The sequence below is a fragment of the Callithrix jacchus genome, chromosome 12, assembly GCF_049354715.1.
Source record: "Callithrix jacchus isolate 240 chromosome 12, calJac240_pri, whole genome shotgun sequence".
Lineage (NCBI taxonomy): Eukaryota > Metazoa > Chordata > Mammalia > Primates > Cebidae > Callithrix > Callithrix jacchus.
In genome coordinates, this window is record NC_133513.1 from 112,574,525 (window position 1) to 112,592,332 (window position 17,808).

Consider the following 17,808-nt stretch of genomic DNA (forward strand, 5'->3'; position numbering starts at 1 on the left):
CAGGTGGCTTTTTTGGGGGGACGGAGTTTCACTCTTGTTACCCAGGCAGGAGTGCAATGGCGCGTCTCGGCTCACCGCAACCTCCGCCTCCTGGGTTCAGACAATTCTCCTGCCTCAGCCTCCTGAGTAGCTGGGATTATAGGCACGTGCCACCATGCCCAGCTAATTTTTTGTATTTTTAGTAGAGACGGGGTTTCACCATGTTGACCAGGATGGTCTCGATCTCTTGACCTCGTGATCCACCCGCCTCGGCCTCCCAAAGTGCTGGGATTACAGGCTTGAGCCACCGCGCCCGGCCTCTACAGGTTTTTAATCTGGACTCTAGAATAAAGTGTGCAAAGACTTATATTTCAGCTTGGCACACCTTCCTTGCCAGCCAGCTGGGATTCAGTCTACATATCCTGCCAAATATTGAGATAACTACAGCATAGGCTCTTTATTTGCCTGACTGGTTTTGTAGCCAATAAAATTTTTTAAAATTTGCTTAAAGCTATAATGAGTATTTGTGTAAGAGGGATGGTATTGTCAGGAGATTTTGAACTCAGATTTAGAACTGAAGGTGATTTTTAAGAAAGGGAAATAGGCCAGGAACTTATGACCAGAGATGAGATTGTTATTGGATAAACTACAGGTAATTAATGAGGATTATTATTATTATTATTATTATTTTTGAGACAGAGTCTCACTCTGTCACCAGGTGCCAGGCTGGAGTGCAGTGGCGCGACCTCGGCTCACTGCAACGTCCGCCTCCCGGGTTAAAGCAATTCTCCTGCACCAGCCTCCCCAGTAGCTGGGACTACAGGAGTTTGCCACCATGCCCAGCTAATTTTTTTGTATTTTTAGTAGAGATGGGGTTTCACCATGTTGGCCAGGATGGTCTCGATCTCTTGACCTCATGATCTGCCCACCTCAGCCTCCCAAAGTGCTGGGATTACAGGCGTGAGCCACCACGCCTGGCCTATTACTATTTTTTAAACCCTGAGAGGATAGTATCAGTAAGAGTTACTTGCCTTTATTCATTGAATGTATTCGTTGTATCGAATATATTTAAATCATACCTAAAGTCAGAGTTTTAAGAGAAGCAGATAAGACCAATTATTTCTTTTTTTCTTTTTCTTTTTTGGAGACAGGGTCTCACTCTGTCATCCAGGTTGTCACAGCTTCTACCTTCTGGGCTGAAGCCATCTTCCCTCCTCGGCCTCCCCAGTGGTTGGGAGTACAGGAGTGCACCACTACACCAGGCTAATTTCTAAATTTTTTGTAGAGACAGTGTCTCAGTATGTTGCCCAACCTGGTCCTGAACTCCTGGGCTAAGTGATACTCTCACGTCTGTCTCCCAAACTGTTGGGATTACAGGGGTGACCCACTGTGCCCAGCCCTGTTATTTCTGAAATTCCTACTTTTATGTATCAATTGATCCTTAATCACTATACCCTCAGTACAATGGAAAGAAAACCTCCTGTTTAAGGGAGGCTTTATTTCCATTGTACTGAGGGTAAGGCACCGTTCAAAGGTTGAATAACTTGAACTGTTAAGTGGAAAATCTGGGAAACATCCAAAGTGTTCTTTACATACAGTGCTGTTGTATTCTGATATGAAAGATTAATTTTGTCATTTTCAAAGCTGTCTATTTAGAAGAGACTGTCACTGTAAGAATGATTTTATCTTGATGTTGAAAATAAAGTTATTTTGCGAGGGGCAAATTATGAATTCCCTCTTGTCTCTATTTAAGTAATTTTCTGCTTTTTTTAATTTTAAAATTTGATTTTTTTTAAAGAGTTGGTATCTTACTATCTTGCCCAAGCTGGCCTCAAACTCCTGGGCTTAGGTGATGCTCCCACCTCAGCCTACTGAGCAGCTGAGATGACAGGCATGCTGCCTAAGTAATTTTATTTTATTTTATTTTTGAGACAGAGTCTCCCTCTGTCGCCCAGGCTCTGGATGCTGTGGCACAGTCTTGATTCTGCAACCTCCGCCTCCTGGGTTCGAGCGATTCTCCTGCCTCAGCCTCCCCAGAAATCGGGATTACAGGCACCTGCCACCACACCCAGCTAATTTTTTGTATTTTTAGTAGAGATGGGGTTTCACCGTGTTTGCCAGGCTGGTCTTGAACTCCCGATCCACCCACCTCGGCTTCTCAAAGCACTGGGATTACAGGAGTGACCCACCATGCCTGTCAGTAATTTTCTTTTCTTTTTTTTGAGACGGAGTCTTATACTGTCAGCTGGGCTGGAGTGCAGTGGAGTGCTCTCAGCTCATCGCAACCTTCGATTCCCAAGTTTAAGTGATTCCTGGCTCAGCCTCCTGAGTAGTTGGGATTACAGGAGCCCACCACCACGTTCAGCTAATTTTTTGTATTTTTAGTAGAGATGGGTTTCACTATGTAGGTTGGCCAGGTTGGTCTCGAACTCCTGACCTCATGATCTGACCACCTTAGCCTCCCAAAGTGCTGGGATTACAGGCGTGAGCCACCGTGCCTGGCATATTTTCTTTTTAATAAGAATGATGAGCTGGGTGTGGTGTCTCACAACTGTAATACCAACACTTGGGGAGGCCAAAGTGGGAGGATGTGTTGAGCCCAGGAGTTCAGAACCAACGTGGTCAACATAGTGACATCTTATTTCTGCAAAAGAAAAAAAAATTAGCCTGATGTGTTGGGGTGCACCCGTAGTTCCAGCTGCTTGGGAGACTGAGTTGAGGATCACTTGAGCCCAGGAGTTCAGGGCTGCAGTGAGCCATGATTGGGTCACAGCCTGGGCAACAAGAGCAAGATATACCATCTCAGAAACAAAATGAGAATGGTGACCAGACTATTTTTAATACTTACCAAGTAATGCTGACTTCATTTGTGTAGATATTTTCTACTTTTTTTTGTGTGTGTATATACAAATGGAAATTCAACATTATGTAAATTATGAAAGAGGCATTATAATTTTAAGTAAATTCATTTTGTTCTAAAGCAGAACTTTTGTTTCTTACTCAGATTTTCTGAATAAAAGGAATATTATTCTCAAGGTTCGTGTATTAACAAAAGCGTGGGAGACAACTAACAAGGTTCTCCTCAGATCCAGATTGGATACCAGTCATAAGGTAAAATATGAAATTTATAAACAGTCTCTGTTCTTTAGAGTTATTGGCTTCTGCTGGTCATGATAAGAACTTGCTTCTAACATGATGTCAACACTTTTATATTAATACTTTATAATTTTCAGAGCATCTTTCATAAGTATTCTGTGCTTTTAGAACTTGGAGCCAGATTATACTTCATGAATTTTTCTTGTCTAGCACTTACGCCTTTAGGAAGTGGTATTCCACTTTCCTAGACCCCCAATGGTAGAGGAGAATGAGCTTGATCATAGGAAGGTCTAGGTGATACCTCCTTCTAGCTATTCAGCTACTATTTTAGTGTCTATGCACAAGATGGACTCAATTGCATGTTTTGCATTGTACTGGGGAAGATAGAATGAAGAATCACAAGTGTGTTGAAAACTAAGGAAAAAATATAGAGTGCTGTGGGAGTGTAGCGCTCTGGGCTTATTTGCTTGTCCTGGGGGTGCGGATATGTAGGCAAGGCTGACATTTAACCTGAGACCTGTTGGTGGACTGAAAAAGGATAGTAGTGACCAAGTTTGGTGACATGAGCGTTGAGGAAGGAGACATCAAGAATAATTCCCAGCTATGTGATGTGCACAGCAGAGCAGATGGTAGTGTCATTTACTGAGATAGGAAACATTTTGACAGAAAGTTTGAGTTAAGTTCTGGGCACATTGGGTTTGAGATGTTTGTAAGATATGTTTAAATAACAGATTTACTGGAATGGAGCCGAAATAAGCCTTGATTAGCTAGAAACAATTTGAAATTCAGTATATAAATATTATCTGAAAAGAGAGGATTAGTTGAAGGCATTAAAGAGAGTGTAAGAGGAAAAAGTATTAGGACTGTGCTGTAAAGGACTTCCAATGCTAATAGAAGGAGTGAAGAGGAAGGAACTAGAAAGAAAATTAAGTAGGAGCCACTAGAGCAGCTTAAGGCAATCCAGGGGAGTAATAGATTATGGAAGCCAACATAAAAGTGTTTCAGAAAATATTGACTGAATCGGAATGGTGCTGCAGTCACCTAAAGTGAGGACTCCAAGGCAGACCTTGGATTTGCAGCTTGGATTGGAGTCATCTAAGGGGTGAGGAAATGGGGATAACAAGTGTTTACAGCTTGTTAAAGATGTTTGAAGGGAGGAGAAGAAAAAGGGCAGCTAGAAGGATGTGAGGGATTCTGGATAGTTTCATGCATGGGATCTAAGGCACAAGAGAGCAGTTTTGAAAGGAGGAAAGATGAGTAAAAAGATGAGCTTAGTGGGAGGACATAAGAGAAGGTGGTTTTTAGCTAAAAGTGTTTTTCCCTCCCCCTATAAAGTGACTAAAGAGGTTATTACTGAAAGGGAGAAAGACAGGGTAACTTGGGGATTTTAGTGGAACAGGAAAGAGTTCAGATAGATGTTGCTAAAAGTGGGAGAGTGTGTTGTCTAGAGACAAAGTAGAATTTCTGGACATTATTGAGGCCTTAGTTGAAGTTGCTGTTGCTAAAAATTAGCCGGGCATGGTGGCACACACTTGTAGTCCCAGCTTCTCTGGAGGCTGAGGAGAATTGCTTGAACTTGGGGGCTGAGGTTGCAGTGAGCTGAGATCATGCCACTGCACTGCAGCCTGGGCAACCCAGCGAGAAGAACAAAAAAAAACAAAACAAAAAACACATGGTCACTAATCTACCTATTGTGTGAGTGTGTTTTTCCCCCTTCTTTAGTAGGCCCCGTTATCTGGAACCTGCACAGAATACAGAATATTGGATAAAATTATTAGAATTGGCCTCGATAGACATTTTGTCACTCAGCATGTAGAATGAAGAGATAGAGAAGCAAGAGAATTTAGGGTATTGCCCAGAGAGTGATTGAGAAGATAAACTGGAATTTAAAATGTTGAGTGCCCGGACCAGGCTAATAGAAGAAAGGGGAGAAGTGGGGTGGATAGTATACTGAGAATCTTCTTCAGTGAAAGTGACAAATGGGTGTACTGGCACAAGCAACTTGGATGGTTGGTAGGTTGTGATAAAAAAGTGGGTTATCTGATTGTAATGTTTAAAAAATGAAGCATTTTGGGACATATAGCAAGCTTCTGGATGAAACTGTGAGAACTGCTGGCTGAGATGGAATGTGGCAGATTGTTGATGAGATAAGGTTACGCTGGGAAGTCGGAGGGTTGGAATTTGGTGGAATTCAGTGTGATAGCAAAATTGGTATGGAGGAGTAGATTATAAATCTGGTGTAAAATTCTTAAATACATTAAGGGTGAATAAGAGGTTGTTGGATGACAGGTATTAGGAAGATTAGAGGGTAACTAACACAAGCCTCAAAAGAAGGGGCTTTACTTTTTTTTTTTTTTTGAGACAGTCTTGCTGTGTTGCCCAGGCTGGAGTGCGGTGGCACAATCTTGGCTCATTGCAACCTCCACCTCCCAGGTTCAGGCAATTCTCTTGCCTCAGCCTCCTGAGTAGCTGGGATTACAGGCACCTGCCACCATACCTGGCTAATTTTTGTATTTTTAGAAGAGATGGGATTTCACTATATTGGCCAAGATGCTCTCTCTTGACCCCGTGATCTGCCCGCCTCAGCGTCCCAAAGTGCTGGGATTACAGGCATGAGCCACCGTGCCTGGCCTTTTCTTTTTTTAAAAAATACTATTTCCTCATTTATTTTTGTCGTATTAATATTGTTATTATTTATTTATTTATTTTTGAGACGGAGTTTTACTCTTGTTACCCAGGCTGTAGTGCAATGGCACGATCTTGGCTCACCACAACCTCCGCCTCCTGGGTTCAAGCAATTCTCCTGCCTCAGCCTCCTGAGTAGCTGGGACTACAGGCGCGCACCACCATGCCCACCTAATTTTTGTATTTTTAGTAGAGATGGGGTTTCACCCTGTTGACCAGGATGGTCTCGATCTCTTGACCTTGTGATCCACCTGCCTCGGCCTCCCAAAGTGCTGGGATTATAGGCGTGAGCCACCGAGCCCGGCCCTATTGTTATTATTATTTGTTGAGTCTTATACAAGAAAAACAAGCCAAGAAGGGGCTTTTATAACTGGGTGGAGGAGTGATCATTTCATAAAGAGGCTCTGGAGAATCAGCATATCAATGTTCCCAAACTGTCCTGCTCTGAAATAGTAGGGAGGGCTGCTGGAGAAAGAGGCACCCTCAGTCAAGTGTAGGGCAAGGAAATGGTAGAAAGAATGAACCCCAGGTATCCTTTTTATTTTTATTTTTAGAAACAAGGTCTTACTCTGTTGTCCAGGCTAGAGTGCAGTGGCATGATCATAGTTCACTGGAACCTTAAACTCCGGGGCTTAAGTGATCCTCTTGCCCGTACTTCCTGAGTAGCTAGGACTATAGGAATGTGCCACCATGCCTGGCTGATTTTCAAAATTATTTTGTAGAGACGGATTCTTGCTCTGTTGCCTAGACTGGTCTTCGCCTCCTGGATGCAAGTGATTCCCCTGATTTGGTCCTCCTCAGTGTTGGGATTATAGGCGTGAGCCACCACGCCTGGCCAATATTGACATTTTATTTTATTATTTATTTTTAAAAATAAAAACATTTTAGGGCCGGGTGCGGTGGCTCACACCTGTAATCCCAGCACTTTGGGAGGCCGAGGCAGGTGGATCACGAGGTCAGGAGTTTGAGATCATCCTGGCCAACATTGTGAAACTCCATCTCTGTAGTCCCAGCTACTCGGGAGACTGAGGCAGGAAACTCGCTTGAACCTGGGAGATGGAGGTTGCACTGACCCGAGATCGCACCACTGAAATCCAGCCTGGTGACAGAGCGAGTGTTTTTAAAAAAAAAAAAAAAAAAAAGATAAAATTTATTGGAAATTTACCTTTTAAGAGATGAATGAGCCTTTTTCAATTAGTTTATATGTGTATCTGAATCTGAATGAATATTATTGCTAGCATATATAAAGATTTTGGAAAAAAATTTTTTGGCATCAATTTCATTCCTATTTTTTGTTTATTGTTGTTGAGATGGAGCCTCACTGTTGCTCAGGCTGGTGTGCTACTCACAGGTGTGATCACAACACTGCAGCCTCAGACTCCTGGCCTCAAATGAACTGTTGGCCTCAGTGCTCTGGGTAGCTCTGGGTGGGAGCTGTGTGTACTACTATGCCCTATTATTCCTATTTCAACTTTTTAGTATGTGTGAATATTAAGAAGCCATAAATTAACAAAATAAACATAAGAATGGTAAGAGTTTTGTTATAGCAGTTTCTATTATTTGAATTCTGGTTTTTTTTTTTTTTTGAGATGGACTTTTGCTCTTTTTGCCCAGGCTGGAGTGCAGTGGCACAGTCTCAGCTCACTGCAACCTCCACCTTCTGGGTTCAAGCAATTTTCCTACCTTAACCTCCCGAATAGTTGGGATTATAGATGTCTGCCACCGTATTTTTGGTAGAGATGGGATTTCACCATGTTGGCCAGGATGGTCTCGAATTCCTGACCTCAGGTGATTTACTACCTGCCTTGGCCTCCCAAAGTGCTGGAGTTACAGGCATGAGCCACCTTGCCCGGCCTATTACTTGAATTCCTCTGTGCCACAAAGCATGTGGTAATTATAAAAATTCATTGGAATAATGAATCAATTTGTTAGGTCTTTCCAATTTTGTGAAAGGTCTTTCCAATTTTGTGAAATGCAATTAATTGGAAACCACCTGACATCCAAGGGATTTGTTACCCACACAGGAAAGTTTTACTTAATTATGAAGTACAGAAACCAGTAATCTATCACATTATTTCTTTATAGGTCATGTGAAGGGTTGGAGGAATGTACCATATAAGATTAGGGACAGGAGAGCAATATGCTGTGACTGATACTTGTAATAGTGTATTGGGAGAAGAGTGATTGGTTAATCCCAGGTGGGTTGGCACCTCAGTTTTTGGAACAATATACACCTGGAGGTTGGGGATTTAGAAGTGAATTTCCTTAAAACGCAATTGTACCTGTATTTGGAAGGCCTTTGTGTACCTCCGGGCGTATGTGTCTCTAGTTTGAAGAGTTAATTGCCATCTCAAAGAGAGGCCCAAGGTTAAGGAGTGGTGGGGGTGTGTGGTGTCTTTCCTATTCTGCTGCAGGGGTGGGGCGGAGATGGGTAGCTTCAGCAGGAGGCCAGGGAGCAAACAAGTTCCTTGATGTGCAGATAAGCTGTGGCAGTTGGCTGGGAAGCTCCCCACAGGCCGTGTTGATGGGGATTGGGGAAGGTTGTGATAACTTGGATGGTTCTGTGTAGTGGGCCAAACTGAGTAGTACTTTTGAAATTGTTTTTGGTTTAGTGTTTTATCTTTAAAATTGCATCTAAATTTTATATTTTATTTTTATTTTTTATTTTAGAGATTGGGTTTCACCATGTTGGGGAGGCTGGTCTTGAACTCCTGACCTCGGGTGATCTGCCCACCTCGGCCTCCCAAAGTGCTGGGATTGTAGGCGTGAGCCACCACGCCAGGCCAAATTTTGTATTTTATAGGTATGCCTTAAAAGTATAAAATGTTTTGGGTTGCATTTAACTGTTTTTTGGTTCCCCACCCCCGCCCCCCAGACGGAGTCTCACTCTGTCGCCCAGGCTGAGTGCAGTGGTGTGTTCTCAGCTCACTGCAGCCTCTCCCCCCACCTCCCCCCGGGTTCAAGTGATTCTCTTGCCTCAGCCTCCCCAGTAGCTGGGATAACAGGTGTGCAGCACCACTCATGGCTAATTTTTGTATCTTTAGTAGAGATGGGGTTTCACCATGTTGGCCAGGCTGGTCTTACGCGATTGACCTCAAGTAATCTGCTCGCCCCAGCCTCCCAAAGTGTGGGATTACAGGCATGAGCCACAGCACTTGGCCTTAACTGTTTTAAAAAATAATTTTTACCTTTAAATCTTTGAATAAAGATTTGCTCAGTTAAGATGATGTGCTCTGTTTTTTCTGTGGCTTTTTAGGTGCCTCTGATGACTAGCCAATGCCCTTAATTAACAGTGAAAAGTAAATTCCCTTACACTGAAACAAGTATTGTTAACAGTTTGTTACACAGTTTTTAATAGGCACAGCATGTATGTCTATGCTTGTTTTGTTTTGTTTTGGAGACGAAGGCTTGCTTTTGTCTGGGCTCACTGCATCCTCTGCCTCCTGGGTTCAAGTGATTCTCCTGCCTCAGCTCCTAAATAGCTGGGATTACAGGCACCTGCCACCATGCCTGGCTAATTTTTGTATTTTTAGTAGAGATGGGGTTTCACCATGTTGGCCAGGCTGGTCTTGAACTCCTGATCTCAGGTGACCTGCCCACCTCAACCTCCCAAAGTGCTGGGATTACAGGCGTGGGCTGCCTAGCATTTCAGGTTTTAGCAGCCACCACTAGAGATAGTGTAATACAGCTTGGTATGGGTCTTTTTATGAAATCTCTTTTGGCCATTGGTTTAATTGGCCACCTCTGCAGTCATTAGCTTCTCTGGGTCTCTCTTTTTCATCTGTGTAATGATGGGTTTGGTAAGTAGTCAAGGGAAATATCTTCATTTTCTTTCCTTTTCTTTCTTTCTTTTTTTTTTTTAAGATGGGGTTTTACCATGTTGGTCAGGCTGGTCTTGAACTCCCGACCGCAGGTGATCCTCCCACCTTGGCCTCCAAAGTGCTTGGATTACAGGTGTGAGCCACCGCGTCCGGCCATCTTCATTTTCTTATAAGAAGGGTGAAGGAAGTATGTATGTATTTGTGTGTATAGACCTGGTATACATTACACAGTTGTATACATTTTTGTGTATATGTCTAGAAAAAGATCTCTCTCTCTCTCTCTCTCTCTCTCTCTGTACATATATATATATGTATCTATTTGTATCCCCAGCCTCAAGAAACGTCAGTTCATTGCCAGTCTTGTTTCCTTTTTTTTGGAGACAGAGTCTTGCTCTGTCGCCCAGGCTGGAGTGCAGTCGCACAATATCAGCTCACTGCAAGCTCCGCCTCCCGGGTTCAAGTGATTCTTCTGTGTCAACCTCCTGAGTAGCTGGAATTACAGGCATGTGCCACCATGCCCAGCTAATTTTTGTATTTTTAGTAGAGATGGGGTTTCACCATGTTGGTTAGGCTGGTCTCAAACTCTTGACCTTGTGTTCCACCTGCCTCGCCCTCCCAAAGTGCTGGGATTACAGGTGTGAGCCAGTGCATCTGGCCAGTCGTTTTATTTTTATCCTCATCAAAGCAAATTCTGGATGTTTTATTTCATTCATAAATACACTTGACAGATAAGGATCTCAAAAAAATAGACTTTAAGGTATTTATTTAATGTGTAATTTTGGCAGTTTTTATGTTTTGGCTTTTGAATAGACAGCTTAATACAGTATAAACAATGTAGAACTGCCTGGTTCTTTTTAACAACTACATAGGTGTGTGGGCATGTTGTAATTTAATGAGTTTTTTTATTGATTGGTATTTATATTGTTTATGAAAGCAAAAACCAGGAAACAGTATTGTAGTGAGTTTCTTGTTATTTCTAAATACTTATAAATGAAACTGCTGGCTTCAAGACTTCAGTCCATTTCTTTCACATGCACATTTTTAGTTTTAAAAGATATTACCAAATCTTAACCTGTTAAATTATATTAAAACCTATAGGAGGCTGGGCAAGGTGGCTCACGCCAGTAATGGTAGCACTCTGGGAGGTCGAGGCAGGAGGATTGCTTGAGCCCAGGAGTTCAGGACCCGCCTAGGCACCATAGTGAGACCCCATCTGTTAAATAAACAAACAAACAAACTAGGTGTGGTGATGCATACCTGTAATTCCAGCTACTGGGGAGGTTGAGGTGGGAGGATCACTTGAGGCCTGGAGGTCTCCGAGGCTGCAGTGAGCCTTGATCACACCATATTGCAACATGGGTGACAGAATGAGACCCTGTCTTGGGGAAGAAAACCTATTGGGGTAGCATTAAAAAGTATACAGTGAATCTGTCCCTGTAAAGCATCCCTGTCACCTGTATTTGATGATACTGAGATTTGTAAATAGCTTTTCATTAATGTAGATGTGTTTTGTGGAAGTAATTTTTTTGCTTGGCATAGAGTATACATTTTGCCAGTGTTTTTCTATAAGTACTGAGGGAATTAATCAAAATACCAGTTGGAATCATATTTGTATCTCATTTGGAAAGGTTAAAAGAATGTTTCTGATAGTAAAAATTAAAGGCAACAAAAATGAATTCTCCACATACAAGATGAATAGTTAGGCTAAGGATTTATTACTGGCTGATATGCATAAATAGCCACTGTTAGCCATTTAACTAATACACCAGAACTACTGCTAAAAGTTCCTTGAGGCTATATGGCTTTTAGGATTAGAAAAAAAGAACAGAAATAGCCAGAGAAACCTGATCGTGAGGACAGGCTTCTAGATAGAACTAGCATACGTTATGGGCAGCCCTGTCCCAGATAAATACAAATGCTGATGGAAGGTTTTTATTAACTGTTCAATTGGTTTAGTTTTTACTAAGTATTTTTTAATTTAAGCATCTTTATTTGAAGAGCCCATAATACCACTAAGAAGATGTGGCTGAGTCATTTATATGCCATTCTGATTGGATTCAGTTGCTTAACCCTGCTGAAATTTCTCGTGAGTTTACAATTTTAAGGAACTTGGTTGCCTAAGGAAAGGTCAGTAGAAGACATGAGAGCTATATACTGAAAAGGTAGGAGAGGAAATGTCTGATATTTAAACGTTAATTTCTTCACAACTTAAAATAATTATAGTTCTTTCAAGATTGATCATATACCATTGATTAACCACATATCTGTTATTAACTTTTATATTGATACCATTCATGTTTTTATCATTTGACTTATTTTTGCAGATAAAGTAGAGAATTTTCATGAAGAACATGAAAAGAACAGTCACCATATTCACAAAAATGCTGACAACAATACTAAGAAGCCCAGTGCAGAAACTACAGTGGCTTCTGAAATCAAGGAAACAAATGATACTTGGAACTCCCAGTGTGGGAAAAGGCCAGAATCGCCATCAGAAATATCTCCAATCAAGGGATCTGTAAGAACTGGTTTATATGAATGGGATAATGATTTTGAAGATATCAGATCAGAAGCCTTTATTTTAAGTTTGGATAGTGATTCTCTTTTGGAGATGAAGGATGATGATTTTAAAAATCGATTGGAAAATCTGAATGAAGCCATTGAGGAGGATGTTGTACAAAGTGTTCTTAGGCCAACCAATCGTAGGACGTACTGTAGGGCCAATAAAGCGAAATCTTCCCAAGGAGCATCGAATTTTGATAAGCTGATGGACGGCAGCAGTCAGGCCTTAGCCAAAGCAAACAGTGAATCGAGTAAAGATGGCCTGAATCAGGCAAAGAAAGGTGGTGTAAGTTGTGGGACCAGTTTTAGAGGGACAGTTGGATGGACTAGAGATTATACTGTTTTACATCCATCTTGCTTGTCAGTTTGTAATGTTACTATACAGGATACTATGGAACGCAGCATGGATGAAATCATTGCATCCACTCCTGCAGATTGGGGAGAAGCTGGTCGTCTCAGAAAAAAGGCAGATATTGCAACTTCAAAGACCACTACTAGATTTCAACCTAGTAATACTAAATCCAAAAAGGATGTTAAACTTAAATTTTTCGGTTTTGAAGATCATGAGACAGGAGGTGATGAAGGAGGTTCTGGAAGTTCTAATTACAAAATTAAATATTTTGGCTTTGATGATCTCAGTGAAAGCAAAGATGATGAAGATGAAGACTGTCAAGTGGAAAGAAAGACAAGCAAAAAAAGAACTAAAACGGCTCCATCACCCTCCTTGTAGCCTCCCCCAGAAAGCAATGATAATTCCCAGGACAGTCAGTCCGGTACTAATAATGCAGGTAAGAATTTAAAAATATGTATAATAAGTACAGTAGTCCCCCCCGTATCCACAATTTCACTTTCTATGGTTTCAGTTACCCAAGGTCAACCACATTCTGAAAAGAGGTGAGTACAGTATAAGAAGATAAAGTCCTCATTCACATAATTTTATTATAGCATATTCTTATAATGATTCTGTTTTATTCTTATTGTTAATCTCTTACTGTGCTTGATTTATAAATTAAACTTTATCATAGGTATGTATATGAAAAAACATAGTATGTACAGGTTTTGGTGTACTATTCCATGGTTTCAGGCATCTACTAGGGACTGGCATGTATCGCCTATTGATGGCAGGGGGACTACTTTAAGTGTGCTTTTCAGGCTTAAATTAACAGCTTCATAGTTTCTTCCTACTCAATTTTAGGTTGTTATGTTTATTAAAAGTTTATTAAAAGTTGAGAACTGCAGATTACCTTATTCAGAGGTACAGCATTTTAAGTGTTAATGATCAAATTGGTTGTAAGGAACCAATTTGTAAATTGGAGAGTCTTCATATTTGAGTTTTAATTTAACCTTTAGTACTTGAGAATTTTAAAGCATATAGGTATATGGGGCAGGGGCATCAGACGTCATGATGTTTTCATTTTGACAAATCCAAATGCAGTGAAGACATAGGTTAGGTTTTGGACCTTTGGAACTATACTGATAACAGATGGTTATAATGAGGGAAATAACAGATTAGAATTAAAAAACCCTTTGTGGTTGAATACTGATAAACATTCAAAATACCCTTAAACCCTCTTAAGTTGGTTCAGTAAAATTGAAGAGTGCCAGGTAAGTATGCATTCACTCTTAGCTGTGGAAATTTAATTTGTGGGAGATTGTAGACCCAGTAATGATGAAAGGTCCTCTAGGATTTCAGTCTCCACTGTGAGAGAGAGACAAAAGAAATGGGTTAGCTCTGCTATAATTAAGTCGTTACCTTACAAGAACTTTATGAAGTGGATCGACTGTCTAGTGAGGAAGAATTTGTGGAAGCCTCTGGGATACATGGTTTTTTAACCAAATACAGTTTTTCTGGATTGGTTTACATATTAAGTAAAGCTTTTGTCCTGATAGGGCCACAGAAGTGTCATTATTGTAAATTAGAATTATAATAGCAGTTAAAAATAGAGATTCTCTTGTAGAGTATAAGTCATTCTTGAGATTATCTACCATTTTGCTTTATTTGGCCTAAAAATAGTTTTGTTCAATTTATTCTTCAAAACTAGAAATACACAGGAGTACCCCTAGGGGCTCACCCCTACCCTCCCTCCCCTCCAAAAAAAGGAATACATCCAGTGTTATCTTTGAATCCTTTCTGGATAATGGAAGTCTGCAGCAGCCTTACTGTGTCTTGAGATCTGGCTGGGCAGAATAGCTAGACGTTTGGTTCCTCAGGAGAATGATAAATGCTGCTATACAATACCGGTGCCCTTGTCCTGCTACAGTTTACTGAGCTTTTATTCTGACTTGGATAGCAAGTTATCCTCGTCTGTAATTGAAAATCTGTGGCTGAAATTTACACATTGGGTAGTAAAACTTTTAAAGCTTTAAAATGTGAAATTAGACTCCTTTTGAGAAACTTAAAGTAGATAATAAATAACATTTGAAAATTAGAGGCCATTTGGTTGATCTACTGAAAGTTGAAATTTCAGTCTTCATATCATATGTGAAACAGCAACAAATTTTAAGCATTGGGATAGAGAAAAGTCTTCCTATTTTTCTTTTTTTGTTTAGCTTAGATAAAGATACATATTTTTAACCAGTTGGGAAATAAGCTGATTCTTTGGTTAGTTGTGTTTGAAGACTGACAAATCATTAAACTTTGTTGTATTAGGTCATTTAAAATCTCTTGCCAAGGATAACTGTCCTTGTTTTCTGGTGTTTTTGTTTTGTTTTGTTTTGTTTTTTGAGATAGAGTTTCGCTGTTGTTACCCAGACTGGAGTGCAATGGCATGATCTCGGCTCACCACAACCTCCGCCTTCTGGGTTCAAGCAGTTCTCCTGCCTCAGCCTCCGAAGTAGCTGGGACTACAGGTGCGCACCACCATGCCCAGCTAATTTTTGTATTTTTAGTAGAGACAGGGTTTCACCTTGTTGACCAGGATGGTCTCGATCTCTTGACCTCGTGATTCACCCACCTCGGCCTCCCAAAGTGCTGGGATAATAGGCATGAGCCACCGCACCTGGCCTTTTCTGGTGTTTTCAGTGTGGCTTTTATAGTTGCCAACAGGCATTCTTTGAAGGCCAACATGATTTAATGGATTTAAAGTTCCTAAAAAATGCTAAAGGTGGATACCACATGATGTTTTGTATGTATATAAACTAGACCTTTCCAGTGTCAGTATCCATAGATATCCAGCGGTTATGTGATTTCTCGAAAGTAAGAAAATTATTTTGGAAAAGATTTAATTTTGCCATTTAACATAAAATAGGACTAGAACACATAGACAGCAACCAGGTTTATGATTTCTCTTATGGAAGGGACAAGCAGGAAGGGAGAAGAATGGCAGAATGAAACTTCCTATTCTGGGGAGTATTTTGTCAGCTCTGTGGTGCTCTGATTCCTTTATTCTTTAATTCCCATTTTCATTCATTCATATATATTTAATCTTCACGGGTTGTCTGGTAGGTAATTTGAAATGTTAGTAAGCTAGACAGTTTTGGTTACCATTTCAGGAAACTTGGATTTTATAGAGGACTTGCCTGGTGTGCCTGAAAGTGTGAAGAAACCCACAAATAAACAAGGAGATAAATCAAAAGAAAACACCAGAAAGATTTTTAGTGGCCCCAAACGGGTAATTAAAGCATTATCAGTGATTTTTATTATTTACTTGTCATTGGAGGGCTCAGCTCTTAATTTTTAATTTGAAAGTCACTAATAAACAGGAACTATCTTTCAAAGGATATATGTAAGTAATTTTTTCAAATGTAACTGTTTTTTTTAAATTGTGGTAAAATACACATATTTTTTAAACCATTCTCAAGTGTACAAGTCAGTGGCATTACTTTCACGATGTTAATTATCTTTACCCAAAATCTTTTTATCATATCCAACAAAAACTCTGTACCCATTAACCAATAACCCACCCCATGCCTAGTCAACACTATTCTACTCTATCTCTAGGAATGTGCCTTTTCTAACTATCTTGTGTAAGTAGAATCATACGATATTTGTCCTTTCGTGTCTTTTTCACTAAGCCTGATGTTTCTAAGGTACATCTGTCTTTTACTGTATGTCAAAATTTCACTCCGTTTTGTAGCTGAATAAAATTCCATTGTATGTGAGTTATATCTATCTATCTATCTATATATATGAATAATATTCCATTGTGTGTGACACACATCCGCACACCGCCACACCCCCACACCTTCCACATTTTGTTTATTCATCTGTTGATGGACACTTGCATTGTTCTCACCTTTTGGCTACTGTGAATAATGCTGCTGTGAAGGTTGGCATATAGATCTCTCTGTTTGAGTCTCTGCTTTCAGTTTTTCTGGATATATACCTGGGAGTAGATTTCCTGGATTGATATGGTAGGCCTATAACTTTTTGAGGAGCTGCCAAAGTGTTCTCTGTGGTGGCTGCAACCACTTTACATTGCTACCAGCAGCGTATGAGGGCTCTAGTTTCTTCATATCCTTACCAACACTTCTATTTGTGTTTTTTGATCATAGCCTAATAGGTGTGAAGTGGTATCTCATTGTGGTTTAATTTGCACTTCACTAATGATTAGTGATGTTGAGCATGTTTTATGTGCTTATTGGCTGTTTTTGAAGAAATGTCCAAGTCCTTTGCCCATTTTTGTTTTTTTTGCTTTGAGATGGAGTTTTGCTCTTGTTACCCAGGCAGGAGTGCAATTGGTACCGTCTTGGCTCACTGCAACCCTCCTCCTCCCAGGTTTAAGCGATTCTCCTGCCTCAGCCTCCCAAGTAGCTGGGATTACAGGCATGTGACACCATGCCTGGCTAATTTTGTATTTTTAGTAGAGATGGCGTTTCACCATGTTCATCAGGCTGGTCTCGACCTGCTGACCTCAGGTGATCCACCTGCCTTGGTCTCCCAAAGTTTTGGGATTACGGGCATGAGCCACCACATCTGACCATTTGCCCATTTTTGAATTGAGTTTTTTTGTTTTTATTGAGTTGTAGTAGTATGTTAGTCCTTATCAGTTATATGATTTACAAATATTTTCTGCAATTCTGTTAGTTGCTTTTCACTGTCTTGATACTGTCCTTTGATGTAAAAACATTTTAAATTTTCTTTTGTTGTCTGTGCTTTTGGTGTCATGTCTGAGAAATTGTTGCCAGATCCAGTGATACACACCTTTTCGTCTATGTTTTCTTCCAAGAGTTTAGGCCTTTATGTTTAGGTTTTTGTTCTATTTTAAGTTAATTTTTGTATATGGCATAAGGTTAGGGCAAATTTTATTTCTCCTCTTCTTTTGTTTTGAGTTGGTCTCGCTCCCACCCAGGCTGGAGTGCAGTTGCATGATCACAGCTCAGTGCAGCCTTGACCTCCTCAGACTCAGGTGATCCTCCTACTCAGACTACTGAATAACTGGGACTACAAGTGTGTGGCACGACACCTTGCTAACTTTTGTATTTTTTGTAGAGATGAGGTTTCACTTTGTTGCCCAGGCTGGTCTTCAACTCCTAGGCTCAGACAGCCTGCCTGCCTCGGCCTCCCAAAGTGTAATATGGTCCAGCATAGGTATTGAGAATGATTTGTTTGACTTCACCTTTTTTGTAAAACATTCCTTAAAGAGCTTGTTTTAGTATTTTGTTATTTAAAGTTACAATTAGAGGCTGTCAGTACCTTTTATTCTTGTAGATTGAATTGCTTTTT

General features: G+C 40.5%; 1 protein-coding gene across 1 annotated transcript in view; it reads left to right on the plus strand.

Annotated features, from left to right (window-relative positions):
* Window positions 1-17,808, plus strand: part of LOC128929348 (wings apart-like protein homolog) — a 63,709-nt gene that overhangs the window by 16,067 nt on the left and 29,834 nt on the right. The window contains 2 exon segments of the mRNA XM_078346627.1: window positions 11,906-12,931; window positions 15,636-15,754. Coding sequence (XP_078202753.1) covers window positions 11,906-12,931; window positions 15,636-15,754 — 1,145 coding nt within the window.